This window comes from Convolutriloba macropyga, chromosome 13 (genome assembly GCF_964194025.1).
Source record: "Convolutriloba macropyga chromosome 13, txConMacr16.3, whole genome shotgun sequence".
Classification (NCBI taxonomy): Eukaryota; Metazoa; Xenacoelomorpha; order Acoela; family Convolutidae; genus Convolutriloba; species Convolutriloba macropyga.
In genome coordinates, this window is record NC_134480.1 from 31,671,540 (window position 1) to 31,699,302 (window position 27,763).

A 27,763-nucleotide genomic window follows, 5' to 3' on the forward strand; every position below is an offset into this window, starting at 1 on the left:
TCCAAAAACATTCCAGTCGTTCAGACTGCTTCTGCAACAGCAGCTTCGGGTTCGAGAAGCAGCCCGCTCGAAGGAAGCAATTCACGCCAGGCTATGGGTCCACCTCGCAACGGTCCCTTACGCCTCAACGGTTTGGTGTATTCAGCAAATTTGCATGCCGTGTTGCGGGTTGTTGAATTTTACCGCAATGGGAAAGTTCGCCTTCAGGATCCTTACAATGCAAGGCGAAGGCCTCTGCTGGATCCTGCGGATCTAGTCGCTATCCCTGTTGACAACTCGGCTGAAAATCGCGACCTTCGAGATCAACTTATTCGACTTCGTCGATCTCGTGAGGCTCACGAGCGTGACCTTTACCAGGCTACCAATGAGATCGACAAACTAAAAGCTCGCATTTCCGAGCTGAATCAAATGCTAGATGATTCTCGGACGGCAAATCGTCTGCTCTCCGCGAAGGTTGTTACGCTGGAGAAAAAACAACCTAAAAAGCCAAAATCCTCTAAGGTCCGCAATGCAGGGGTGAATACGGACACTATGTCTGCCTCTGAGTCCTGTTCAACGACCTGTCGTCACCTCAGAGGTCTCCAAAACGAATTCCGCTCCCTGCGTTCTCAATTACTTCGGGGAAATCATAATCCACAAAACAAGAAAATAAAAAGGAAGCCTCGCTCGCGTTCTTCGAGCTCATCGTCCTCATCGGGTTCGGAGACAGAATAGTGGGACATGAGGACATGTCCTTCCTAAGCGGGGTGATGTAACAGCCCTACCCCATTATTATTCCTTAGGCAGTATAATGTTCCAGCTATTAATCTATTAATCTTATAGCGCCTTTCCGCTCAAGCTTTGTTTTACTTTCGTGCCACTGGACCATAGTGTATTTATTATTGATAACACAATTTGGCACGCAATTTATTTAGCTTTTGCGTGTTTCAAGAGCTAATTGAGAATTTGTTCCGTTGGCCATGTTCCTTCGCCCAAACGACACTTGATACTTTTCTGCTTACAATCCAGTTAGTTGAGCTTTTTCTCAACAAGCTTTTATAAATAACCTATTCAGTTTAATTCAATATTCTGAAAACTTACTTTGTCGATTTTCCAAAGAAAAAGATAGAGCACAGAAAACAAGGTAAGATCAATTAAATTGAAGTTGTTAATTTCAACAAAAAAAACTAAAACAACCCAATCTCGAATCCCGCATTCGCAATTCAAACGTTCGTTTTTTTTTAATACCTACCGGGTTGTTATAGCAGTTACTCAAATGTTTGCAAAATTTCTGGAATTTCTTCTTTTGGATCAATTGAATGAATACATTCGAAAAGAAAAAGTACTCAATTTGCTTTTCAAAGGAAAAAAATGTCCACAGGCGCTGTTTTACATTTAGTTGAAGCCTTGAAATAAAATCGTGATAAATTTGAATCGAATGCATTTTCCTTGATTTTACCAACACGATCAGTTCTCAGACCAAATTGAAAAATGCTAAAATAGCACCTGCCTCTGCAATTTAATATTGTTACATTCGAAAGAAACATTAGCTACATCAGAAGTTATTTTTGTGTTTAGCATACACGTAACCCTTGATTTTGATTTACAATATTGTAATGGAGAAATAGAATGTATATGCATTATCTGACTTGACCGACTGGTTATGAAAGCAATTTATTTGTCAGTTCGAAAAAGGCATTTAATTACATTATTAAGAAAACAATGATGGTCTCGAATATGAATAATTTAAGCTGCTAACTGGCAAAAGCCATTACAAAGTTAAAATGGGCTCTAAACTATTGCCTTTTTGAAACTTAGAGCTTATGAGTACAAGACGTACCATAATCTGTTACATCTACAAGTATCTATGGGTACACTTGATTTACTATCCGCTAGGTGGAAAATATTTTCGATAGTAAAAGTTGTTCACTTGGGATGCATAGAATTGGTGTTAGTGGGCGAGGCGTTTTTGCTGAAGATTTCTCCGTTCTAGGAATGTCAATAAGGAGTCAATCTATACAATTCTGTATGATTTTGAGCTATCTGAGTTTTCATATCTTCCAGATCTTCGAGATTTGAAAAAATTTGGATCTCTTCTGTCCCCTCCCAGTGTGTTTTCCGCCCCCAGGTACAATTTATATGTTGCTATATACCGCGTCACTATGTAAAAATTAGCCCGGGGGCGTAAAAAATATAAGCCCACTAAGCTGGGGGCCAAAACAGAATAGATCCAAAAATGCAATGTTAGAAGTAATTATACAATTGGCAAAATACAATCAAAACCAGAAGGTTGCATTATTATGAAATAGTGACAAGAACGAATATTTTGTTGTTAGAAAGAAATACATTAACTTGATACCAGGATTCACAAACCAGTTAGGTATACTGTTTTTGTTGTTTCAGCTTGTCTAACTTTCAGTTCTATCTATACTTTTCGTACTTCCTATTTGCGTCAATTTGCTAAACCATTTTTTGGATTTCATGTATTTTTAATTTTATTTCTCTCTAAAATATCAGAAAAAATCTCGTTCTGGAATTTTTAAGTTAGCCTTCAAGTGTGTACCTCCTAGCTGTCATAATGAACCAACCATGTGCAAAATAGCTATCACGAAGACGATTATTAGATTTTCAAGAGTTTAAAAAATTAAGTGCTTTGAATATTAGGCTGGAATTATCACCGCAATTGATCTTGCCCAAGTTGCGGCGTTTCTTTTTCTTCGCGCTTAACTTTCCTCTAGCCAAAAGTCCTTTCTAAAGTTATTCTCTGATCATTTTCATAAGAGTATATCAGTTAACTCGAAATCTTGGACTGTGAAACAATCGCTCTTATTTGTGTTTTTGATGTTGTTGTTTTTGTTGCTCTTGTTGCTGCTGTTGTTGTTGTTTTTGTTGTTTTGTTGTTGTTTTTGTTGTTGTTTTTGTTGCTGTTGTTGCTGCTGTTGTTGTTTTTGTTGTTGTTGTTGTTCTTGCTGTTTTTTAGCCCGATTGCAGTTACTCACATGTTTGCAAAACTTTGAATTTCTCCTTTTGGATCAATTGAATGAGTACCTACAAAAAGAAAATACTCAATTTGCTCTTCAAAGGAAAAAAATGGCCACAGGCGCTGTTTTACGTTTAGTTGATGAAGCCTTGTTATAAAATCGTGATATATTTGAATCGAATGCATTTTCCTGACAGAGTCAGGAAAATGCATTTCTGACAGTTCCTGACAGAGTCATCTGACAGAAAGCAAAGCGTGAAACAAGAGAAAGTTTTTCTTCAGAATGGACAATAATGAGCCACGGTTTTCCTCAAGGAACGGTTTTGGCGCCTCTCATTAATGTGACCTACATTGGTGAGTGTTGGGAAAAAATACATAGAAATTCTAAACGTTCTTCAGTATGAGGATTATATAATTTATTTAAATCAAAACCAGCAACGCCGCTAAATTGAAAAAAATCTTTGCATTTTGGAACAAACGGATGAGTACCTCAAAACAATGGATATTGATAAAAAGCAATTTAAATTTTGTAATAAAATGATGATTTCGGTGAAGTAAATTTCATCGCAGAACAATTAAAAGCGAATGAACGCCCTCAGATACCCAAGAGTGCAAATTTATGCAAATTTGAGCTTTAAAATCTTCTAATTTTGTTTTCTCTAAAGGGGCGCGACGGCCATACGATCAATATAGATAATACGCTTTCAAATACAACGTGAGGCGCTAAAAATGTTGGCCATAGCCTTAGTATTTCATTTAATTCTTAGTACCATTCAAATCTAATACCATTTAATCATTAAGTTTAATTCTAATATTTAACCGTTTAATTTAAATCTAATACGATGTAAATCTTAGTGAATTTTCGCCAAATTTCAACAATTATGTCGTTGTTGTTGCTGTTGTTGTTGTTGATGTTGTTGTTAATAGCCGCCCTCATCTTCTCAGCCGGCTATTATAGCGCTCCTATTTTTTACTTCGTCGAATAAAAAAATGTTTCGCTTTACCTCATTTTGCCGCCTTTTCAACATTTTGCGTGAAATCTTTTTGACTTCTCTAGGCTAGTTTCTCTCTTCTCTCATTCTGCTAAAAGTGATTTTGAACATCAGTTGCTCAGCAAAGCAATTCAAAATGAACAGAGTTAGTACAAAAATGGATGTCAGAAATAGAAACGGGATAAACCCATAAAGCCCAATTTTAGATGCCCGCTATTTGAACGTCGTTCCTATAAGTCTTATTTACCATCTCTAATGCTTATTGTTATTGATAGGAGCCCCTGTAGCCTCTCTCTAAGAAACAGAAGTATGTTCAACTACGAAATGCCATCGAAACAAATCGGACTTAAAAAAATGTTTTTGTACAAAAATCTTTTTTTTTTCAATATCTTCTGTTATTTCAATCCCCATCATGCTTATTGGAATCAACGGCGGCTATTTTCCGGCAATCTGCCGGGTATGTTTGTTGTTGTTGTTGTTGTTGTTCTTTCGAAATTGACGTTAAATTTCAAGGATCTTTTGGTTGCTCTGTTCATTCGGTTTTGATTTCGATAAGCTATCAACTTTTCTCGTTTGTTGATATTTTAATTTTTTTGAAAAGATTTTAGGGACATCAGCGTTTTTCGCAATAGGCCAATGCATGTCTTCCGAAGTAGTTTTTATAAGTTCAAATTAAAATTAGAGAAAACCTAACCCACAGATATTTTAGAACTTTTTTCATTTGTTGTTAGAAAGAAATACATTAACTTGATACCAGGATTCACAAACCAGTTAGGTATACTGTTTTTGTTGTTTCAGCTTGTCTAACTTTCAGTTCTATCTATACTTTTCGTACTTCCTATTTGCGTCAATTTGCTAAACCATTTTTTGGATTTCATGTATTTTTAATTTTATTTCTCTCTAAAATATCAGAAAAAATCTCGTTCTGGAATTTTTAAGTTAGCCTTCAAGTGTGTACATCCTAGCTGTCATAATGAACCAACCATGTGCAAAACAGCTATCACGAAGACGATTATTAGATTTTCAAGAGTTTAAAAAATTAAGTGCTTTGAATATTAGGCTGGAATTATCACCGCAACTGATCTTGCCCAAGTTGCGGCGTTTCTTTTTCTTCGCGCTTAACTTTCCTCTAGCTAAAAGTCCTTTCTAAAGTTATTCTCTGATCATTTTCATAAGAGTATATCAGTTAACTCGAAATCTTGGACTGTGAAACAATCGCTCTTATTTGTGTTTTTGATGTTGTTGTTTTTGTTGCTCTTGTTGCTGCTGTTGTTGTTTTTGTTGTTTTGTTGTTGTTTTTGTTGTTGTTTTTGTTGCTGTTGTTGCTGCTGTTGTTGTTTTTGTTGTTGTTGTTGTTCTTGCTGTTTTTTTGCCCGATTGCAGTTACTCACATGTTTGCAAAACTTTGAATTTCTCCTTTTGGATCAATTGAATGAGTACCTACAAAAAGAAAATACTCAATTTGCTCTTCAAAGAAAAAAATGGCCACAGGCGCTGTTTTACGTTTAGTTGATGAAGCCTTGTTATAAAATCGTGATAAATTTGAATCGAATGCATTTTCCTTGATCTTGCCAACGCAATTAACTCAATAAGCCGTTTGTTTTCTCTCGGGAAAAAAGTGCTGACGGATTTTTTGAGTCATCTGACAGAAAGCAAAGCGTGAAACAAGAGAAAGTTTTTCTTCAGAATGGACAATAATGAGCCACGGTTTTCCTCAAGGAACGGTTTTGGCGCCTCTCATTAATGTGACCTAAATTGGTGATTGTTGGGAAAAAATACATAGAAATTCTAAACGTTCTTCAGTATGAGGGTTATATAATTTATTTAAATCAAAACCAGCAACGCCGCTAAATTGAAAAAAATCTTTGCATTTTGGAAGAAACGGATGAGTACCTCAAAACAATGGATATTGATAAAAAGCAATTTAAATTTTGTAATAAAATGATGATTTCGGTGAAGTAAATTTCATCGCAGAACAATTAAAAGCGAATGAACGCCCTCAGATACCCAAGAGTGCAAATTTATGCAAATTTGAGCTTTAAAATCTTCTAATTTTGTTTTCTCTAAAGGGGCGCGACGGCCATACGATCAATATAGATAATACGCTTTCAAATACAACGTGAGGCGCTAAAAATGTTGGCCATAGCCTTAGTATTTCATTTAATTCTTAGTACCATTCAAATCTAATACCATTTAATCATTAAGTTTAATTCTAATATTTAACCGTTTAATTTAAATCTAATACGATGTAAACCTTAGTAATTTTTCGCCAAATTTCAACAATTATGTCGTTGTTGTTGCTGTTGTTGTTGATGATGTTGTTGTTAATAGCCGCCCTCATCTTCTCAGCCGGCTATTATAGCGCTCCTATTTTTTTTTTACTTCGTCGAATAAAAAAATGTTTCGCTTTACCTCATTTTGCCGCCTTTTCAACATTTTGCGTGAAATCTTTTTGACTTCTCTAGGCTAGTTTCTCTCTTCTCTCATTCTGCTAAAAGTGATTTTGAACATCAGTTGCTCAGCAAAGCAATTCAAAATGAACAGAGTTAGTACAAAAATGGATGTCAGAAATAGAAACGGGATAAACCCATAAAGCCCAATTTTAGATGCCCGCTATTTGAACGTCGTTCCTATAAGTCTTATTTACCATCTCTAATGCTTATTGTTATTGATAGGAGCCCCTGTAGCCTCTCTCTAAGAAACAGAAGTATGTTCAACTACGAAATGCCATCGAAACAAATCGGACTTAAAAAAATGTTTTTGTACAAAAATCTTTTTTTTTTCAATATCTTCTGTTATTTCAATCCCAATCATGCTTATTGGAATCAACGGCGGCTATTTTCCGGCAATCTGCCGGGTATGTTTGTTGTTGTTGTTGTTGTTGTTGTTCTTTCGAAATTGACGTTAAATTTCAAGGATCTTTTGGTTGCTCTGTTCATTCGGTTTTGATTTCGATAAGCTATCAACTTTTCTCGTTTGTTGATATTTTAATTTTTTTGAAAAGATTTTAGGGACATCAGCGTTTTTCGCAATAGGCCAATGCATGTCTTCCGAAGTAGTTTTTATAAGTTCAAATTAAAATTAGAGAAAGCCTAACCGACAGATATTTAAGAACTTTTTTCATAGCGCACGTTGCCATATGTTGATTCTTTTTTTTACTATTTCTTTTTGTTACAAAATCACGATAATTTCTTTCTATTTTTTCGGAGCTTGTGCAAGTTTCTGATGTTAACCGTTTGATGTATTGTAGAGCCATTGTTGGGCACTGGAATATGTGAATATAATTTTCAGTTGTCCTCTTTGAAACGACAAACAAATCTTTAGGTATACAGCTTTCCGGGCTAGTAATATTCAAAGATAACTTTTTGAAGCTATATCTAATTTCTCTTGAACACACGCTATTGTGTAGTGTAACTAATTGTATAGTATTAATACACAAGGGTTGAGAGTGCTCCCAGGTTTGAGACAAAAACAACCTCATTACAGTCCGTTTGTTAATTGCAGTCATGCGAAATTATTCTATTGTGCATAATGAGAAGAACGTACAAAACTTAAGGAAATTAAATAATAAATGTTAGTTGGACCAGTAATCATCATAATTTGCTTAATTTGTGGATCCTTTTTTTTGTGTGACAACAAAATGATGTTTTAGAAGACGGCCAGGCACACAAATCTGACAGTATTAATGAAACAGAAGATGGTGATATTACTCCAAGGAATGACAATAACAATGGGAAGGCAAGCCCCACTTGGACTGAGAGCGACTTTGGAGGGGGCGACCAGCCCTCCAGCCAGAGATCCACTCTACAAGGGTAAGGAAATCCAACAATTATCTTGAAGCTCCTTCTTCGTGTGAGAAAACATTCGTAATTACTTAATCGCTATCTAAAAATCTTTGAAAATCAATTTGTAATTTACTGACTCTTGAAACAGCGTATTTAATTGGTCTCGAGCAAAATTTGAAGCAATTATTGTAAATGTGTGTCTTTTATACATTTTTTGCTGGAAAATTTGCGCTATAATTCTAGAACATTCTTTGACTTCTTGAGTGACCTTTTCGCTCTTGAGTTCTTCCTTTTTGAGTGACCTAAGTTGCTCTCATTCTGAAATAAAGTTTGTTGCTAATATAAAATTGATTGTCAGCAAAAAGCAATCAAAGCCAATGTAGCTTAATGGTTAGGATGTCAGATTGAAATACTGGAGGTCAGGGGTGGGTTCAATCCCCTGTGAAGTCGATTTTTTGCACTCATAAAACTTCTCAAGCTACGCCCCCTATAAATTAAATTGCTCCGCCTGTCGTTCCAGATTAAGTGATCCGATGTTAGTCGTTTTATGTTTATCGATTGGCATCTAAAGCCTTGCTGCAAAGATTAAACGAGTTTTTTGCTAAGATAACTATTAGTTTGATAATAATATTAGCTGTAAGAACTCACTTTATTCTTGAAGGATATCTTTACCTAGGCCGTCAATTATTAGGTTCGTGTAAACTTCAGCTGGATGCTTTTTGTTTATAGTATTTCAATTCAATTTGTTTGTACATTTCGTTATTAATTGCTCTCAAGCGAAGTTTGTGGTGTTTATATTTGTCCTGCTTGTCTTTTTAATGCGATTTTTCGTACTACCGATCTTTCGTCGGATTGTTTTTTCGTCTGTCCATTTTTGTCCTCAAAAACGGGCTTAGCAGGTAAAGCATGGAAAGTATTAATTTCTCTTAGAGCCTTGCGGCTCATTTGTCTCTAAAAATGCGATTCACCGAAACTGCTTTGAGGAGAAATCAATTCATGCTGTGTTGATTTCTCCTCGCACCACTTTCTAACCTCTTGTCGCGCCGAGCCCCGCACGTTCGTACGCGCTCAATACCAACCCGACATGAATTGTATTATTTGCATGAGTTTTAAACTGAATTATGTATTATTTGGGAAAACGAAATTTCCAATTTCGTGAAGTTAGGTCATCCATTAAGATTTTTGAGTACTTGTTTATCCTGAGTAAATCAATCAATTTTCTGTGAATTCGAGAATTGGCATGACGTACGAATCTGACCACAACAGTCTTAACTAGAGATTTAAAAATTGAAATGATTGTTACAGTCATACTTTCCCGAGGAGAATCAAATTTTTTAAACAAAACAACAGCAATGTGATAATAAAATTAACAAAGATGACACCGAATTTGGACGTTTACAGAGAATTATAAAAGGCATGACAGGCCCTGATTTTATTCGAAAGAAACTTTGAGAACTATTATTGAAAGGAAACAATCATTGTATAGCTCGTCTGCACCATGGAACAACAACGGCTATTGAAAATAATTGAACACGTGAATTGAAAAGAAAAACGTTAATTATAGGGGTCTTTCCCTTTTTACCTCCCAACACAGCCTCCCCCCATTATGGCTTATTAATGATAATTGGGGTCTATGGGCTATATGATCACTAAGCTGAGGGGGGGGTTATAATTGGAAAGACCTAAGTTGGTTCAAAAATTAATAAGAGAATTGAAACGAATCCATGACGCGAGAAATTGAATGTTAAGCCCCTACAAGAAAAAAAGAAAACACTGAATTTCCATCTGGTTTTAATCAAATAACGATCAAATATCAGAGGCAGTGTAGAAGCTATGTATAAACAGAAAACATTTTTATTCAAATTTAAAATCTTTCCAAGATAAAGAAGATATTGATGCTACACTTGGGTTCTTTAAAAACAATTCAAAAAAGTATTGTTTAAGAAATTGTTTCGCTTTATTGCATTTATGATCATTTTTTAGATATTGGGAGTATTGTTCATTCATTACAAATTTGTTATAAATTATTGTACCTCGCTTGAATACGCAGTTTTCTAAATAGCTGGATTGAGTTTTTATATTGACAAAATTTTTTTGGACCGTTTGTGTTTTGTTATTTTTAGCGTAAGATATTCTATCATTTGATAAGCTGGAAGTTTCTACGAAACTATTTTTCAAAAATGGAGAAGTAATTTTTGATCTAAAAAATGTCTGATAGGTAAAATTTTGTTTTTAATTTTGAGATCTAGAGAACTATCATATTTCTTTCTATAAAAACAAGCTTTCACGCCCCAGCTTAACTGTTTTTCGAGTGATCTTATTAGGTTGTTATTAATTCCATTCAGTAGAACCGCAGATTAATGAAGGTGGCTAATGACAAGTGCATTCAGAGTCAAAACTTTGTAGTTATCTGATATTACCTCTCGTAAGGAATATAGGGTTTTTATTCCACATGCCATTTTACGTAGTATACTTTTTACTTCATCTTGAGATGTTAACGCTGAATCTATGGATACCCCCAAGTATTTGATTGATTCAGATTTATGAATGCAACAGTTTCCTATTTTAAGTTTTATATCAGTTGTATGGAGAGCTCTAGTTTTTTTACAAAAAATTAATGAAGTTGGTTCAAAAATTAAATAGAGAATTGAAACAAATCCATGACGCGAGAAATTGAATGTTTAGCCCCTACAAGAAAAAAAGAAAACACTGAATTTCCATCTGGTTTTAATCAAATAACGATCAAATGTCAGAGACAGTGTAGAAGCTATGCATAAACAGAAAACATTTTCATTCAAATTTAAAATCTTTCCAAGATAAAGAAGATATTGATGCTACACTTGGGTTCTTTAAAAACAATTCAAAAAAGTATTGTTTAAGAAATTGTTTCGCTTTATTGCATTTATGATCATTTTTGAGATATTGGGAGTATTGTTCATTCATTACAAATTTGTTATTAATTATTGTACCTCGCTTGAATACGCAGTTTTCTAAATAGTTGGATTGAGTTTTTATATTGACGAAAATTTTTTTGGACCGTTTGAGTTTTGTTATTTTTAGCGTAAGATATTCTATCATTTGATAAGCTGGAAGTTTCTACGAAACTATTTTTCAAAAATGGAAAAGTAATTTTTGATCTAAAAAATGTCTGATCGGTAAAATTTTGTTTTTAATTTTGAGATCTAGAGAACTATCATATTTCTTTCTATGAAAACAAGCTTTCACGCCCCAGCTTAACTGTTTTTCGAGTGATCTTATTAGGTTGTTATTAATTCCATTCAGTAGAACCGCAGATTAATGAAGGTGGCTAATGACAAGTGCATTCAGAGTCAAAACTTTGTAGTTATCTGATATTACCTCTCGTAAGGAATATAGGGTTTTTATTCCACATGCCATTTTACGTAGTATACTTTTTACTTCATCTTGAGATGTTAACGCTGAATCTATGGATACCCCCAAGTATTTGATTGATTCAGATTTATGAATGCAACAGTTTCCTATTTTAAGTTTTATATCAGTTGTATGGAGAGCTCTAGTTTTTTTACAAAAAATTAATGAAGTTGGTTCAAAAATTAAATAGAGATTTGAAACAAATCCATGACGCGAGAAATTGAATGTTTAGCCCCTACAAGAAAAAAAGAAAACACTGAATTTCCATCTGGTTTTAATCAAATAACGATCAAATGTCAGAGACAGTGTAGAAGCTATGCATAAACAGAAAACATTTTTATTCAAATTTAAAATCTTTCCAAGATAAAGAAGATATTGATGCTACACTTGGGTTCTTTAAAAACAATTCAAAAAAGTATTGTTTAAGAAATTGTTTCGCTTTATTGCATTTATGATCATTTTTGAGATATTGGGAGTATTGTTCATTCATTACAAATTTGTTATTAATTATTGTACCTCGCTTGAATACGCAGTTTTCTAAATAGTTGGATTGAGTTTTTATATTGACGAAAATTTTTTTGGACCGTTTGTGTTTTGTTATTTTTAGCGTAGGATATTCTATCATTTGATAAACTGGAAGTTTCTTCGAAACTATTTTTCAAAAATGGTAAAATAATTTTTGATCTAAAAAATGTCTGATCGGTAAAATTTTGTTTTTAATTTTGAGATCTAGAGAACTATCATATTTCTTTCTATGAAAACAAGCTTTCACGCCCCAGCTTAACTGTTTTTCGAGTGATCTTAATAGGTTGTTATTAATTCCATTCAGTAGAACCGCAGATTAATGAAGGTGGTTAATGACAAGTGCATTCAGAGTCAAAACTTTGTAGTTATCTGATATTACCTCTCGTAAGGAATATAGGGTTTTTATTCCACATGCCATTTTACGTAGTATACTTATTACTTCATCTTGAGATGTTAACGCTGAATCTATGGATACCCCCAAGTATTTGATTGATTCAGATTTATGAATGAAACAGTTTCCTATTTTAAGTTATATCAGTTGTATGGAGAGCTCTAGTTTTTTTTACAAAAAATTATTGAAGTTGGTTCAAAAATTAATCAGAGAATTGAAACAAATCCATGACGCGAGAAATTGAATGTTTAGCCCCTACAAGAAAAAAAAGAAAACACTGAATTTCCATCTGGTTTTAATCAAATAACGATCAAATATCAGAGGCAGTGTAGAAGCTATGTATAAACAGAAAACATTTTTATTCAAATTTAAAATCTTTCCAAGATAAAGAAGATATTGATGCTACACTTGGGTTCTTTAAAAACAATTCAAAAAAGTATTGTTTAAGAAATTGTTTCGCTTTATTGCATTTATGATCATTTTTTAGATATTGGGAGTATTGTTCATTCATTACAAATTTGTTATAAATTATTGTACCTCGCTTGAATACGCAGTTTTCTAAATAGTTGGATTGAGTTTTTATATTGACGAAAATTTTTTTGGACCGTTTGTGTTTTGTTATTTTTAGCGTAGGATATTCTATCATTTGATAAACTGGAAGTTTCTTCGAAACTATTTTTCAAAAATGGTAAAAATAATTTTTGATATAAAAAATGTCTGATCGGTAAAATTTTGTTTTTAATTTTGAGATCTAGAGAACTATCATATTTCTTTCTATGAAAACAAGCTTTCACGCCCCAGCTTAACTGTTTTTCGAGTGATCTTAATAGGTTGTTATTAATTCCATTCAGTAGAACCGCAGATTAATGAAGGTGGTTAATGACAAGTGCATTCAGAGTCAAAACTTTGTAGTTATCTGATATTACCTCTCGTAAGGAATATAGGGTTTTTATTCCACATGCCATTTTACGTAGTATACTTATTACTTCATCTTGAGATGTTAACGCTGAATCTATGGATACCCCCAAGTATTTGATTGATTCAGATTTATGAATGCAACAGTTTCCTATTTTAAGTTATATCAGTTGTATGGAGAGCTCTAGTTTTTTTTACAAAAAATTAATGAAGTTGGTTCAAAAATTAATCAGAGAATTGAAACAAATCCATGACGCGAGAAATTGAATGTTTAGCCCCTACAAGAAAAAAAAGAAAACACTGAATTTCCATCTGGTTTTAATCAAATAACGATCAAATGTCAGAGACAGTGTAGAAGCTATGCATAGACAGAAAACATTTTTATTCAAATTTAAAATCTTTCCAAGATAAAGAAGATATTGATGCTATACTTGGGTTCTCTAAAAACAATTCAAAAAAGTATTGTTTTAGAAATTGTTTCGCTTTATTGCATTTATGATCATTTTTGAGATATTGGGAGTTTTGTTCATTCATTACAAATTTGTTATAAATTATTGTACCTCGCCTGAATACGCAGTTTTCTAAATAGCTGGATTGAGTTTTTATATTGACAAAAATTTTTTTGGACCGTTTGTGTTTTGTTATTTTTAGCGTAGGATTTTCTATCATTTGATAAGCTGGAAGTTTCTTCGAAACTATTTTCCAAAAATGGAAAAGTAATTTTTGATCTAAAAAATGTCTGATCGGTAAAATTTTGTTTTTTTGAGATCTAGAGAACAATCATTTTTCTTTCTATGAAAACAAGCTTTCACGCCCCAGCTTAACTGTTTTTCGAGTGATCTTATTAGGTTGTTGTTAATTCCATTCAGGAGAACTGCAGAGTAATGAAGGTGGCTAATGACAAGTTCATTCAGAGCCAAAATTTTCTAGTTATCTGATATTACCTCTCGTAAGGAATATAGGGTTTTTTTCACCACATGCCATTTTACGTAGTATACTTTTCACTTCCTCTTGATATGTTAACGCTGAATCTAAGGATACCCCCAAGTATTTGATTGATTCAGATTTATGAATGCAACAGTTTCCTTTTTTAAGTTTTTTTATCAGTTGTATGGAGAGCTTTAGATACTTTACAAAATATAATGAACTCTGTTTTTGATGCATTCTGCGTTAGACTATGCATTTCGTAATAATCAATAATTAAAGTTAAGGCTTTTTCTCAGTCGTTTTTGGCATTTAGCAGTAGATGGTTGGTCGTAAAAATCAGTGTTTCATCAACATATTGTACTAGTTGACAATCATTTGGTATTTTCAATCTTAGGTCGTTTATGTAAAGATTGAATAGTAGTGGCCCGAGTATCGTTCCTTGGGGCACACCTTGATAAAGTTGAATCCAATCTGATTCAATGCCGTTAGCTTTTGTTTTCTGAAGACGAATAGACAAGTAGTCAAGTATCAACATTTGAGCACTTTTGCTAAATCCTGATTCCTCTAGTTTCATTATCAAAATGTTGTGATTGATTGAATCAAAAGCCTTAGATAGATCTAGTAGTGATGTTGTAACGTATTTATTTTGTTCAATTAGATATCTAAAATTTTCAGTGCTATAAACAAGGGCATCCATTGTTGATATTTTGGATCGAAAACCAAATTGCGTTCTGGATTGAACATTGTTTTTTAATAGAAATTCAACAATTTGAGCTCTAAGTAGTCTATCAAAGATTTTGGAAAGTGAAATGGTTATTGATATAGGCCTGTAGTTCTCAGGGTGAGTTCGATCACCTTTTTTAAAAAGCGGTGTAATAATGGCTTTTTTAAGGTCACTGGGAAATTTTTCTTCTTTCAAAAAAGCATTGAACAAATAGGTGAGGGGGTGCATTAAAACATCTTTGCCATCTTTGAGAGCCCAAGCGGTATCTCTGTGGGTCCAAGCGGCTTTGAAGTATTCAGTGTTTTTAGATGATGCAAAACCTCTTTCGATGTGACAAATCGAAAACTAAATGTTTTTTTTTGTTATTTGTTCGGGTTGACTTTTCATAAGGCTTTGCCGAAGTAGTCACCTAACTTGGAGAAACGATATTTTAATATATTTACTTTTTGTTTGTTGTCAAACGGAATTTGGCCAAGAGTTTTTAGGCTGAAAATGTTGTTGTTAGAGACTGATGTGTTTCGAGTATCATTAATGACACCCCATTTTTTCTTTGTCGATTCGCTGTTCATGAAGAGGTCTGTGATAGATTTTTGATTTAGAAAGGATATTATTCCACAGTTGCACAGATATTGTCTGGATTGATTTGTTCGAGATGCTGAATAGAAAAAACTACAAAATTAAGAAACTCGGCAAAATAAATCGGTTAAAAATCCCATTTATAGTAGAAATTTTTACCTCTAGAAAATAAATTGTGCCTTTTTCCGATCCTAAATTACAAAATAAGTCAGCAGATATCTTGAAGTTAACAAAAAAGCCCAAAATCCACACCAATAAAATTATCGATAAAAAGATGCTCGACCAATACTTTTGAGTCTTTAATTCAGTTCAATTTCTGTTCTGTAATTAAATTTAAAAAATAAATAGATTCTTCTGTAAATTGTTCTCGTTGTATAGACGTATGGAGAGGTCCTGTGGCTTAGCGGTTAAAGCGCCTGTCTAGTAAACAGGAGATCGGTGGTTCGAATCCGCCCAGGACCTATTAACAATCCCTTTTGGCATTTTTAAACTACGACCGTCACAAAAAAAATTTTAAGCATTTACTAGATAGCTGAAGTGTTCAATATGTATTGAGTATCTGCCATTAAATTCAAGTCTCAACTCCCTTAATGTATTTTTGCAATCCGGCAGGCTATTATATTTGCGGCACGCTACTGAGCGGCGAATTTCCGCTATGACGGGGGGTGGGGGTTGTGTCTGCATTATCTTGATTTAGATTTGTGTGGAGTATTTACTGTTAAGTAATCAAGATCATAAATAAGTATTGAGCATATGAACTGAATTTTAATAAAGAGGCATGCGTTTTTATTTGCTGAAACATTATTTCTTGCTCCTCGTGGTAAAGGATACTGACCAAAGCGTGCTCTTTTCATTTTTGAGCGTGATAATTTGTAATTATTTGTGAACAAAATTTGGCTTCATAATTTTGAGCATGCGTGCACGTGGGTGAATTTCTCAAGGTACGCTTATAATAAATAATATCAAAAAGTGCGCATGAGTTGAATCTTAAAAGCACGATCGAAAAATTTCTAATTTTTAGAGAGCGAGCTTTGTTTGTAGCTTGCACGTGCAAACTCGAAAATTATTTTCCGCGTTTGGTTGAAATGCACGGGATGTAAATATCTGGTTAAACTGAAAATTAATTTTGAGCACGTTAGAATAAACTATCTTAATCTTATAATAGCTAGTATGTTATGGCACGTTTCAAATTCATCGGCGTGCTCTGAAGATTTAAATAAACGTTACAACTTCTTTGTTTATCGTTAACCTAAAACTTAGAGTTGGTAAGTAAGTTTAAAATGTACAATATTTCCGGTTTGCAGAAGTTGATTTACAAATTTTTTCCGTTATTTTTCGGTACAATTCCTTTACTGTTTTGTGAATTTCACTGCAGCTACATCAATCGGACCCTATTGGAATTAGAGTTTTTCTGGTTATCTTTGTGTTAATTTATAAAATTAGCTGGAAAATAGAAACTTGGTTTATATCCGCGCCAGAAATTTTTTACGATTTTTTTCACGCAGTGGCTCAGCTGAAAGAATCTGAGACCGAGAAAAAAAGAGTGATTTGTGGCTTTAAAATATTTAGGGATTTTTGAAACCTTTCGTATCAGCTTCAATAATTTCTGTGCTCTATTGATTGAATTAGTTTAACTGCTATTGAACGGAAGTGTTATTGTAGTCAGTTGTCTTTTTTATCGAAATTTTTGCTTGATCTGGTTGACTTATCGAGCAACTTATATCACGCTTGACCTCTCGTTTTGTTTTCGTGACCTGAATTGAGCTGGATTCAATTGCCTTCAGGTTACTATCAAAAGTCAGAGAAAAGCGCGACAATATTTTCCCCATTTTTAACTCTAATTGGCCCACATAATTAACAAGGCGGCTCGTTAATGTGCGTTCGCACATGATGTTCCGACCCGAGCTCATCTACATTTTTGACTAAATTGTCAACCAAATGAAGAGATAACAAAAATAGATGTTTGAGTTTAAAGCAATCATTACACAACTTATCTACTAATTGAATTACATAATGCTATGCCTCATTACAGCGGCAACGTGATTTGACATTAAAGCGACTAAGAGACAAAAGAAAACAAAAAACAAAATTAGCACAAACAAAAATTTCACGGCAAAAATTGAATATCTAGTAAAACCTTAACTACACAAGTTTACTTTTTTCTAACAATACAGCAGATGGAAAGTTTTCTTAATGAGACTGGGCAACAAGTTGACGAAAAGAACGAACAGTGAGGCGAAATTTAAAAATTAATCAAAATTTTTTACACCAAGAAATTTCAAAAATCTTAAGAATCATTAGCTTTTAACTAAATAATCCTTAATAAATTTCTAAGAACTCATTACAAAATCAAAAGGACCTGTCTTTGGTTAGACTAAGCCATAGAAGCGAACTAAACAGAAACTCAAAAAATTACAAACGATTTGCGAAAACACAAACTATTGCTACCATTAAAGTCATTAGCTATCATCTGAATATTATGTTTTTTAATTCAATTGTTCGATTCTACTGATTCAGCGGAAGGATTTAAACTGAGAGATTAAATAAGTTTACTTGCACGACATTTGAAAACCATTGGGATCTGTTATTACGCGATTGTTCTGAAATAATAGAAAAAGAAACACAAAAATTGGCCACTCAATAAACGTTCAGAAAAACGCATATTGTTTAACAAACAAAACATCCGTGAAAATAATATCAATAGATATGTTACCTCTTGAAATACAAGAAATTGGATGGGGCCTCATTGATGAAAATAAGTTACAATTTGTCGAAAAGAACAACAAAAACTGAAAAGTTGGAAAAAAACTTCAATATGTTTATCATAAAGTTTAAGGCTATTCGCTATAAACTGACTGCTTCGGGTAACATCATTCGTTCAGTGCTCAATGAGAAGCCTTGGAGAATTGTCAGCAATTTACGGCTACCTAAAGAACAAAAACAGCAAATTCAAGAAATTATTGAGCGAGAAAAGTGTCGAAGGCATTAAAAAAATGAACTTTTCACTAAAAACTCTTCTATTTTCAATTAATTTTTATGAGCACTGGGATTTCTCTTATTTATCAATATAAGTTTAAAAAATCAACAAACAAACAATTACAATAGAACCACGAAATCTTCGAGAAAACACTATTATCAACGCAATTAATTTCATTAGCTTTCAACGCAAGCCAGTAAATACGCTAAATTATTCCTCGATGGGACAATAAGTTTGTTTGCCAATCATATTTAATCAGGAAGACCCTACAAGAAGTTATTGTCTATCAAAACGACAATAGAGACAGGCAAAAACCAAAAATTCAGTAGAAAAGTGCCAGAAGAATGTCGAAGCAATTCAAATCATAAGCTCTTCTCTGAAAAATTTGTATGATCCGTTGAACTTTATCCCTAAAACAATGAGGACTATCAGGAGTAGGGTGATGTAATAAGATTTCAAAAGGATCCAAAAATAAAATAAACTACCCGAAAATTGAAAAAAATTATGAAATCTCTTGGCATTGAAGTTTTAAAACTAATAGGTAGAAGATAAAAACGCTAACCAGATTAGTTTTGGCTGCAGTAGAACGGAAGTGATTCTGCTAGTACTGAAATTGACCAACAGTTCACGAAAAAAATTAGGATTGGTTAATATTCAAAAAGAAGTTCGAATTTTTTAAAACTTTTAACAGCCATTAAAGTCAAAATCCTTGGAAGGAGCTCAATATCTACGCTCAGATATAACCCGATGGGAGGAAAAGAATGTTTGTGATGCATAGATAATTAACCCTAACCAGAAAAATTTTAGTTGCAGTATAAATCAAGTGGGTTCTGTAAACACTGACACTGACTAAAAATTTACGAAAAAAGTTGAACATTTGTTAGTGTTCAAAAAAAAGTTTTCGAAAAATTATTTTTAAATTCTTAACAGCCATTAAATTCAATAGAATCAATAATAGAAGTCAATAAATACAATCAAAGATGCCCCAATGAGAGTACGTATAGGTGTGTCATGAATAAGTAATCAACAAGACATCACAATGAGTCTTATGACATTAGAACAACAACAAAAACAGGCAAAAACCAAAAAATCAATAGAAAAGTGCGAGAAGAACGTGTCAAGCCATTTAAACCATAACTTTATCTATGAAATTTTAATCTGTGAGCCACTGAACATCTTCTTTAAGCCAATGAGAGCTATCAATATTTGGATAATGAGATAAGATTTCAAAAGTAACCAATAATACGGAAATACCCAGAAATGTTTTTTTAATTTTTTGAAATCTTGTGTCATTGAAGTCATATAATCAATAGGTAGAAGATAAAACCGCTAACCAGATTAAGTTTGGTTGCAATAGGAATAACTTACAGCTCACGATAATATGTTTGATTCTTTAATGTTCAATAAATAATTGAAAATTTATTTTTTTAAGTCTTAACAGCCATTAGCTGTCCCTTCAATGCACTAGATATGTTTACTTAATGCTCAGTATGGAACATATTGCACTGGTAGTCAATGAATGCATGCCATAGGACTCCAAAAAATTAGTAAAACCTCAAAAATAAATTCAAAATTTCATTTAAAATTACGAAAACTCAGAATCGAAGCCAAAAAAACATGAGCAATTCCTTGAAATTGATGTTTTTTGTTCATTGGGCTTATTTTGACAGTAAAGGAGGTTTGTCATTAATATAACCTTGATATAAGAAGTGACTTGTCTCTAGGTGACTTAAAAAAAGCAAAAAAGGAGAAGTTTTATAAAAAAAAAGAGCTCTCTAATAAGAGTTCGAATTTTTTTTGATAGTGAACTTCTCAATGAGACCAGAACTAGTCTTTTTTATCGCCTTTAGTCTATTAGGAACAAAAAATTGGTCCATACTTTGGCGTTAAATTTAATTTTGAAATACTATTTTTATAGAAAATATTTTAATTTGGAGAAAACTACACTAAAAGTTAACAAATATCGCGTGTTCACACAAAATTTCAATCCTCGATAACTCCTCGAGAAAAACGAAAATAAAAAAAATCTTTTTACTATCGGCCAAAATTGACTGAACAAAAAAACCCAAACCCCCCCCCCCCCCCCCCACAAGTGGGGTCGGAACGATAACAAGGTCGATCGGTCTTGCGCGTCCGCATGTGAAGTTTCCACCCATTTTTATTGTTTTTTATAATCAAATGCTAAAGTTGTAATTCCAACAATTGACACTTACCGCTGTATATATCTGTACTTATTCTTCAATTAATTTTTTCCTCATCTGAAAAATATTGTTTAACATTAAACATCTTATTGATAAAATTGATTTAAATTATTAGTAATTAATTGCTCTCGAATGAAGTTCGAAGCAAAGATTATAAACATGAGTGCAAATTGTGTGAAAAAAAAACCTTTTTTGCAAAGTTTTGCTTGACTATTCTATTTTAGAACATTCTTTCGATATCACTTAATGAGTGACTTTTACACTTTGTTTCTTAGTGGTTAACATCCGAGACAATGTTCACGAAGACTAAGGGTTCGAAACCCACCTAGGTCGGAAATTTTTGAACCCATTAAAATTTTGTAAATTGTGACGAGTATTGGCTGGAATCCTTAATTAGGACACTCCGCCTTTCATTCTAGAGCTGATGTTAGTCAGCTTATGTTTTTGTTTTGAGTACCAGTTTCAATTCTCAACCCTCACTCGTAGGTTCTGTTTAATAGCCGCCCTCATCTTCTCAGCCGGCTATTATAGCGCTCCTATTTTTTTACAATTCAAAGAATTTGAATTGTATAGGGCGCTGTCTTTTTTTAAGATCTGTTCACACATTTTCATGATTTTTGAAGTCAAATTGGAGTTGTGATTTTGGTCACGCCGAAACAGGAAGTGGAGCGAAAGAGCGAGTGGTTTTGCGGCATGAAGTTTTTCGCTCTAATTTTAAAGAGTGAGAAAACGGTGTTAGAACAAAAAATCGCTTTCTCGCTAGTGGTTTTTTGTTCACATGCGGCAATGTCACCTTGATTTTTTACAGTTTTTTCGATTTTTGGATCGGATTTTTTTCTAAATGGTTTTCCCAATCCATGCATAGTCCATTCAAGGTCTAGTTCTTTGTTTAGTCAATGCAAATTCTTTGAATTGTACGTCAGGACTTGTCCTGCTATGATTTTACTTCGTCGAACTTTTTTTTCGCTTTACCCATTTTCGCTTTTTCGACATTTTGCGTGAAATCTTTTTGACTTCTCTAGGCTAGTTTCACTCTTCTCTCATTCTGCTCAAAGTCCTTTTAAACAGCAACTGCTCAGCAAAGCAGTTCAAAATGAAGAGAGTCAGTATAAAAAGTCAGAAACAGAAAATGGATAAACCAATAAAGCCCATTTTTAGATGCCCGGTACTTGAACTTTGTTCTCATAAATTTTAGTTACTATCTCTATTGTTTATTGGTATTGATACAAGAACCTGTAGCCTCTCACTGAGAGACAGGAGTATGTTCAATTACGAAATGACATCAAAATAAATCGCACTTAAAAATGTTTTTATACAAAAATCAATTTTGTTGATATTTTCTTTTCTTTCAATCCCAATAGAGTTATGGGAATCAACGGTGGCTATGTTCCGGCAATCTGCCGGCTATGTTTAAAATTGAGAAAATTTACAAAACATAGATAAAATTGCTTTTGATCGCTTTTTTTGAAGTAAAATAGGCAAATAATTGTACTGGAAAACCGGAACAGTTGGCACGATCGTTTGTTTTTCCCTCTTCTTTATTATTCACTTCTAACAATCTGGTTGTTAGATTCTGATGGAGAAAGTATTATTGTCGTATCTTAATGGAATAAAATTTGATTCGTATTCATTGTAAAAAAATATTTGAAACCACTACTTCTCGTCTCTTCACATTTTTGCTATTTTGCTATAATGCTCTAATATCTTGGTTCTTTCGGTACTGATTTCGGTTCAGCGATCAAATTTGCAAAACTTTGCACGGGAGCGGAGGCCGCCGCTGAAAATGTCCTTGTTTTAGTCATCTGTTGTGCCGTTGTTTATCAGGACTTTGAAGTTTCGAACACTTTACGTTTGTGCAACAAAATTTAGAGTTTTGGTGCTGCAGTTCTATTGTGTTTTGAATTGATAAAGGTCCACTAATAGATATGATAAATTACTAATATTTATCTTATAATTGAAACAAATTGTCATGAATAAAAATAAAAAGTGAAGCGCTTTGAATATTTTTAAGCGTTCAAAAATGTTTGACGCTTTATTAAGAGCTAAATTACATGCTTTTTAAATGGGGGAAATATAGCAAAGCTTTTCTTAAAAGATCAATTTTAAATTGAGTTTTTATTTGGTTCCAAAACCGTTTTGGGGCACAGAATGAAAAATGGTTACTAAATTGATCATTTCTCTTCAATTTTAACGAAAATTGGAATCTCAAAGTTAAATGCAGTCTTTCAGGATAACTTTTTTATCTTTCTGCTCCGTTCTTTCCGTTCTTTTTGTTTCACTATTATAATTGAATGGAAAGGCGTTCTGTTCATTGTTTTTTTTAGAAAAATCTTCTGATCCTCTTTGCTCCGAAGTCACCACAAAGGCAGTGGAATTTTTTGGAGAGCTTCGAAACAAATTTTGTGGCAATCAAAGTTGTTAACAAAAATGATTTCGATTTGATTTCAATTGCTCGCACTCCGAAATAAAGTTTGTTCAAACAAAAACGATTGTTAATTGAGATGGCAAGGACCTGATAGCCGAAAGGTTAATGCCTCTGTGAAGGAAGCGCACTCAGGAGGTCGGGGTTCGAACTCTGCCTACGTCTGATGTTTCTGCACCCATAAAGAAAAATTTACGTCCCGTCTGTCATTCAAGAGCAATTATTCCGACGTTAGTCGGTTTATGTTTGTGGTAAACCTAGATATCGGTGTAGTCTAGGAACAACTTTGGTTTGCGGTTCAGCATAGTTCAGTGAATTTTGGTTATTCAGGTTTTTTCTCGGCCAAAACTAAGTTTACAACAATTTTTACGATGCCAGGTGATTCAGCTCGTTGCATGTAGTTTCGCATTCTTTGTTAGCTTGATCAACAGAATTTGGTTTTGCTTCACAAATAAAATCTGCGTCCTGTGATTGATCCCAAAGCTTGCATTTTTTCCAATTTGTTTTGGCCAAAATCTGTCTCCCATCAAACTTCAATACTTAAGATTGTTTTTTTTCTAAAATTGGGCGAATCTTTTGAGCTAACTTGTCTTAGTGGCATTATCAGTTGCCGTCAAAATGATCATTTGTGATCGCAGACACTTGGCCTTTAAGTTTGTTCAAATATTTTTAATTGCTCTCGAGCAAAGTTTGTAAATAACAGGTCTCATACAAAGTTTGTAGCATTCATATTAGTCATGTTGATTTTTATTTTTATGCGTTTTTTCAAACAGCTGATTTTCATAGTTTTCGTCTCACCATATTTTTTAAATTAATTTGTTCCTTCAGGCATCAAATGGTACCTGAAGAGGACAGCTGAAGAGCGGGAAAGCTCATCTAGCAGCTGCCCCAAGAAGTATGAAATCAAACAAAGACAAGGAAACAAATAAAGACACGATAAATACAATGAATTGCGGAGTTCAGATTCAATTTAAAACCGTCAAAAAAATTTAAGTAGATACTACCTTATATAACTTATATATTGGTGCAACCCCCGGCGGCATGCAGGGCGCCTCACAGCGCTGCCGACTTGAGAGTCTAAGTACATTCTGAAATGATTAGAATGACTTTCGAGTGCTCAATTAAGGCCACCTCGTGAAGAGAGGTTCAGTTCCACACCTTTGAGCACTGAAAGACACCCGCACAAGCCAGAGGTTGCACCAACTCAAAAACAAAAGCAATACACTTTATGAGACTGTAGGGTTTATATTAAGGAAGTTACAAAAATTTTAAAACTATTTGAAAACTAAATCCACAAGTTGTGTATCGAAGAGTAGAATATTATCTTTAAAATTATGAACAAAAACGTCTATTTGCGATGTTGTCATAGGCTTATCTACATTTAAGCCAAAAGAGAGCAAAACGTTATACAACTTTCCACCTCTACACTTTAAAGAGTTTTTTTGGAGCGAGTTCTTAGCTCTGAAAGACTTTAAAACACCAGCTGCTGATGCGCGCGTATTTCTGCTTATGCTGCAGCAATTAAAGTAATCCTTAAAAATATATGGACAGTATCCATTTTTAGATCTTAGCACAAATTTAAGTAAATCATAAATATGAAGCTTGAAGACATCGAGAACGCCTTCTTGGCAAAACAAATCCTCAGCGGAATCAAATTTCCTTTTGAAGTTTATCAGTCTCAAAAACTTCTTTTGCAAAAACTTAATTCTATTAAGTTTAACTTTGCTGCTGCAACCATATACCAGGCAGCCATATTGTATTTTTGGTTTAATATAGTAATCATAAAACTTTAGAAGAACGTGTTTCGGTAGAAAGTATCTCAGTCGGCTGACTAATCCTACTAGTTTTGAAACCTTTTTATATACAACGTCTATGTTTTTCAAAAGTTAGGCTATTATCAATCTGAACTCCGAGGTATTTAGAACATTTAACTACATTCAACACTTCGCCATTGATACGTAGAGAACCTACTTTACTCTGCCTAAATAGTAACAATTCTGATTTGGAGCTGTTTATGGTTAACTTATTTTTTGCTAGCCAGCTTGAAACTGCATCAAGATCTTCTTGAAGGCAACTAGTTGCGGATGATGTTTTCAGCTCGAAAGATATTGATGTATCATCTGCATAATGCAGAACTGAGCTATGCTTGCAAATTGAATGCATATCATTAATGTACAGCAAGAACAACAACGGACCCAAAACGGACCCTTGTGGCACTCCACATTCCAGGGTTTTATAGGATGACATGACACCGGTATGAGAAACACATTGTACTCTTTGACTTAGAAAACTTTCAACGATCGCTTTAAAAGGACCTCGAATACCAAAAGTTGCAAGCTTTCTAACTAATATTTTGTGATCAACAGTGTCAAACGCTTTTTTTAAATCTAGGAAAATACAAGCGAACAACTGCAAGCTGGATGAAGATTTTATATTCTCTGTTAATTCAGCAATAGCATCTACGCAAGAAAACTTAGGTCTAAAACCAAACTGTTTACTGTATAGCAAATCGTTCGTTATTAGATGATCCATTAGCCTAGCATAGATTATTTTCTCAAGCACTTTACTTAGACCAGTTAAAACCGATATCGGTCTAAAATTGTCAATTTCGTCCGAACTTCCGCTTTTTGGCAGCGGAACAACTTTAGCTTTTTTCAGTGAGCTTGGAAAAAGACCATTCTTTAAACATCCATTGATCATTATGACTAAACGATCAAGGATAACAGGTAAGACGATTTTTAATGACTTATTATTAATGCCATCACAACCTACACCTTTGGAATCAGATAAACTCATAACGATCTGACTTATTTCTTCAGCATTTGTGGGGCGCAGCCAGGCAGAAAAGGATGGTTCTAAAACATCATCTTGATCACAGTCACTGAAGTTAGCAGAAAGAGATGGTCCAATGCTCACAAAATACTCATTCAACACTTCAGAAACTTGAAGAGGATCGTCAACAAGCTTCCCATCTTTACAAAGTTTGACAGGATTGGAGGGCTTCACATTTTTACCGAGTAAGCTATTGAAGAGGGGAAATAATTTACTCGGACTATTAAGTGCTTGTGATACTCGTTTGGTGTAGAACTCTTTCTTTTTAGATCTCATTAAAGTAGTCACCTTATTCCTTATCTGGCAGTATTTAGTTCGAAGTTCTTCGCTGGGAGACAGAATTAATTTCCTAAAAAACTTATCGCGCTTTCGAATAGCATTTCTCAACTCCTCGGAGCGTACCCAGTTTTTTCTTTTTTGGCACTGACACCTGTCAGGGAGCGAACCTATCAAGCTGACAGTTGATCATGTTGATGAGGACATCAAAGGAACAATCGAGCGACACGTCTACGGTATTCTCGAGATCACTGTCAAGAGCTGATAGAAAAGTAGTTACCACGTTTTGATTGGCAAAACATTTGAAATTCCGGGATTTTTTTTTATTATAACTAGCAGCTAGCACAATAGAAAATGAAACGGATATAGGATAATGATCAGTGATTGTGGAATGGAAAATCGACGGGGAATGGTAATCGCAGAAATTGGTGACAATGTGATCCAGGCACGACTTTGATGTCTCAGTTACCCGAGTATGTTGGTATATCAGTTGTGAAAACCCATTGGAGGAAATGGCGATAGAAAAAGCAGTTTGAGATGGTCCAGTTTTTAAGAGATCAAGATTGCTGTCACCCATAAGAAGCCACTTTCTGTCTCCCAGCTGCTCCAGCAACAAATCGAACTCGTCCACAAAAGACGGAACGTTAGTTTGAGGTGGTCGGTAGTAGGCACCAAACCCACCGAAGTGCTCCCTGCCTTGCACTCAACTAGGAGGCATTCGAATGCCTGACTGGTCAAGTCCAGCTTCTTTACAATTGTGAGGTCATTCCTCAAGTATAGGCCTACGCCTCCGCCTCTGCCTTCCCTGTTTTCATTTATTAGCTTATGGTACCCATCAATGGCGAAGTGTTCAGTATCATCAACAACATCAGAGAGCCATGTCTCACTTAGAACAATTGCTAAAGGCGGATATTCACAATTCGTTACAAATAAACAAAGTTCATCATAATGTTTGCGAAGAGATCTTATATTAAAATGGACGGCAAACTCAGTCCTCTTCAATGATTGTCTCGCCTCTGTCAAATGAGTCACTTGTTTCTTCGATCCGAAATGTCTCATGTTCTCTTGACTGGTATTTAGCATTGGGGGTTTCCGATAGCAAGCCTTTCACGTAGTCCACTAGCGCATCACTGTCACTTATCCGTGCCTTCATTTCTTGTAGTATGTCTCTAAGTTCTTTCCTTTCTTACGGGAGATAGGTTGGTCAGGTTTCTTTTCAGTGGCGGGATTCTCAGTGACAACGGGGTTCCGGGATGTATCAAAGCAGGTTTGACGAGAGAAGGCATTGGTGTTTCAATATCGTTAGTCGCAGTAGCAGGGTGTCGGTTTTGAATTGGGGTGTGTGCTGACGGTGGCTTGGGAGCTTTTCTGGACTTCTCCGCAACATCTTTTAGCTCAAGGATATCCTGTGTTGAGTTGATGACTTGACTGACTCGTTTTCCGTCTTGAACAACATAAAGTAAAGGCTGCGAATTGTACGTTGATACAAAGAGGTTGTGTTGCTCAGCAGCTTGCTTCAGTTCCACATCATACTTAGTCAAGCGTTCGGTAATGAAAACTGGCTTCAAGTTGGAAGGGTTTTGATACGAACGTAGAAGTCTCTTTCTTGCCCAAACCCGGTCTTTTTGATCATTGTAAATGAACTTAGCCACTATTTTCGGAGGATAGCTGCTTGTTCCTTTGCCCAGAGGATGGCAAGCCTTTAGATCTTCTTCGCAAATGTTGACTTGTAGGATGTTTCTCATGAACGCCACAGTATCCGACAGATAGGAGCCATGCTGGCCTATTGGAAGGTTATGAAAAATTAGACAATCTTTGGACTCATAACGCTCAAGCTCATTCACTTTGATGGTTACTCCTGTCATCTGGGA

The 27,763-nt window shown here is 34.4% G+C and overlaps 3 protein-coding genes and 1 non-coding gene across 5 annotated transcripts in view; 3 read left to right on the forward strand and 1 right to left on the reverse strand.

Moving 5' to 3' along the window:
- The window catches only part of LOC142351907 (coronin-6-like), a 560,192-nt gene that overhangs the window by 334,747 nt on the left and 197,682 nt on the right, over window positions 1-27,763 (forward strand). The window lies entirely within an intron of this gene.
- The window catches only part of LOC142351502 (actin-related protein 2/3 complex subunit 3-like), a 167,866-nt gene that overhangs the window by 139,873 nt on the left and 230 nt on the right, over window positions 1-27,763 (reverse strand). The gene's annotated exons all lie outside the window — the stretch shown is intronic.
- Window positions 1-27,763, forward strand: part of LOC142351501 (centrosomal protein of 41 kDa-like) — a 56,829-nt gene that overhangs the window by 16,320 nt on the left and 12,746 nt on the right. For both annotated transcript variants that reach the window (XM_075403554.1, XM_075403555.1), the window contains exon 5: window positions 7,604-7,763. In XM_075403554.1, the coding sequence (XP_075259669.1) occupies window positions 7,604-7,763 (160 nt within the window). The remainder of the gene's footprint in view (window positions 1-7,603; window positions 7,764-27,763) is intronic.
- On the forward strand, window positions 15,574-15,646 carry Trnat-agu (transfer RNA threonine (anticodon AGU)). Its single transcript has one exon. It is a non-coding gene; the product is annotated as a tRNA-Thr (tRNA).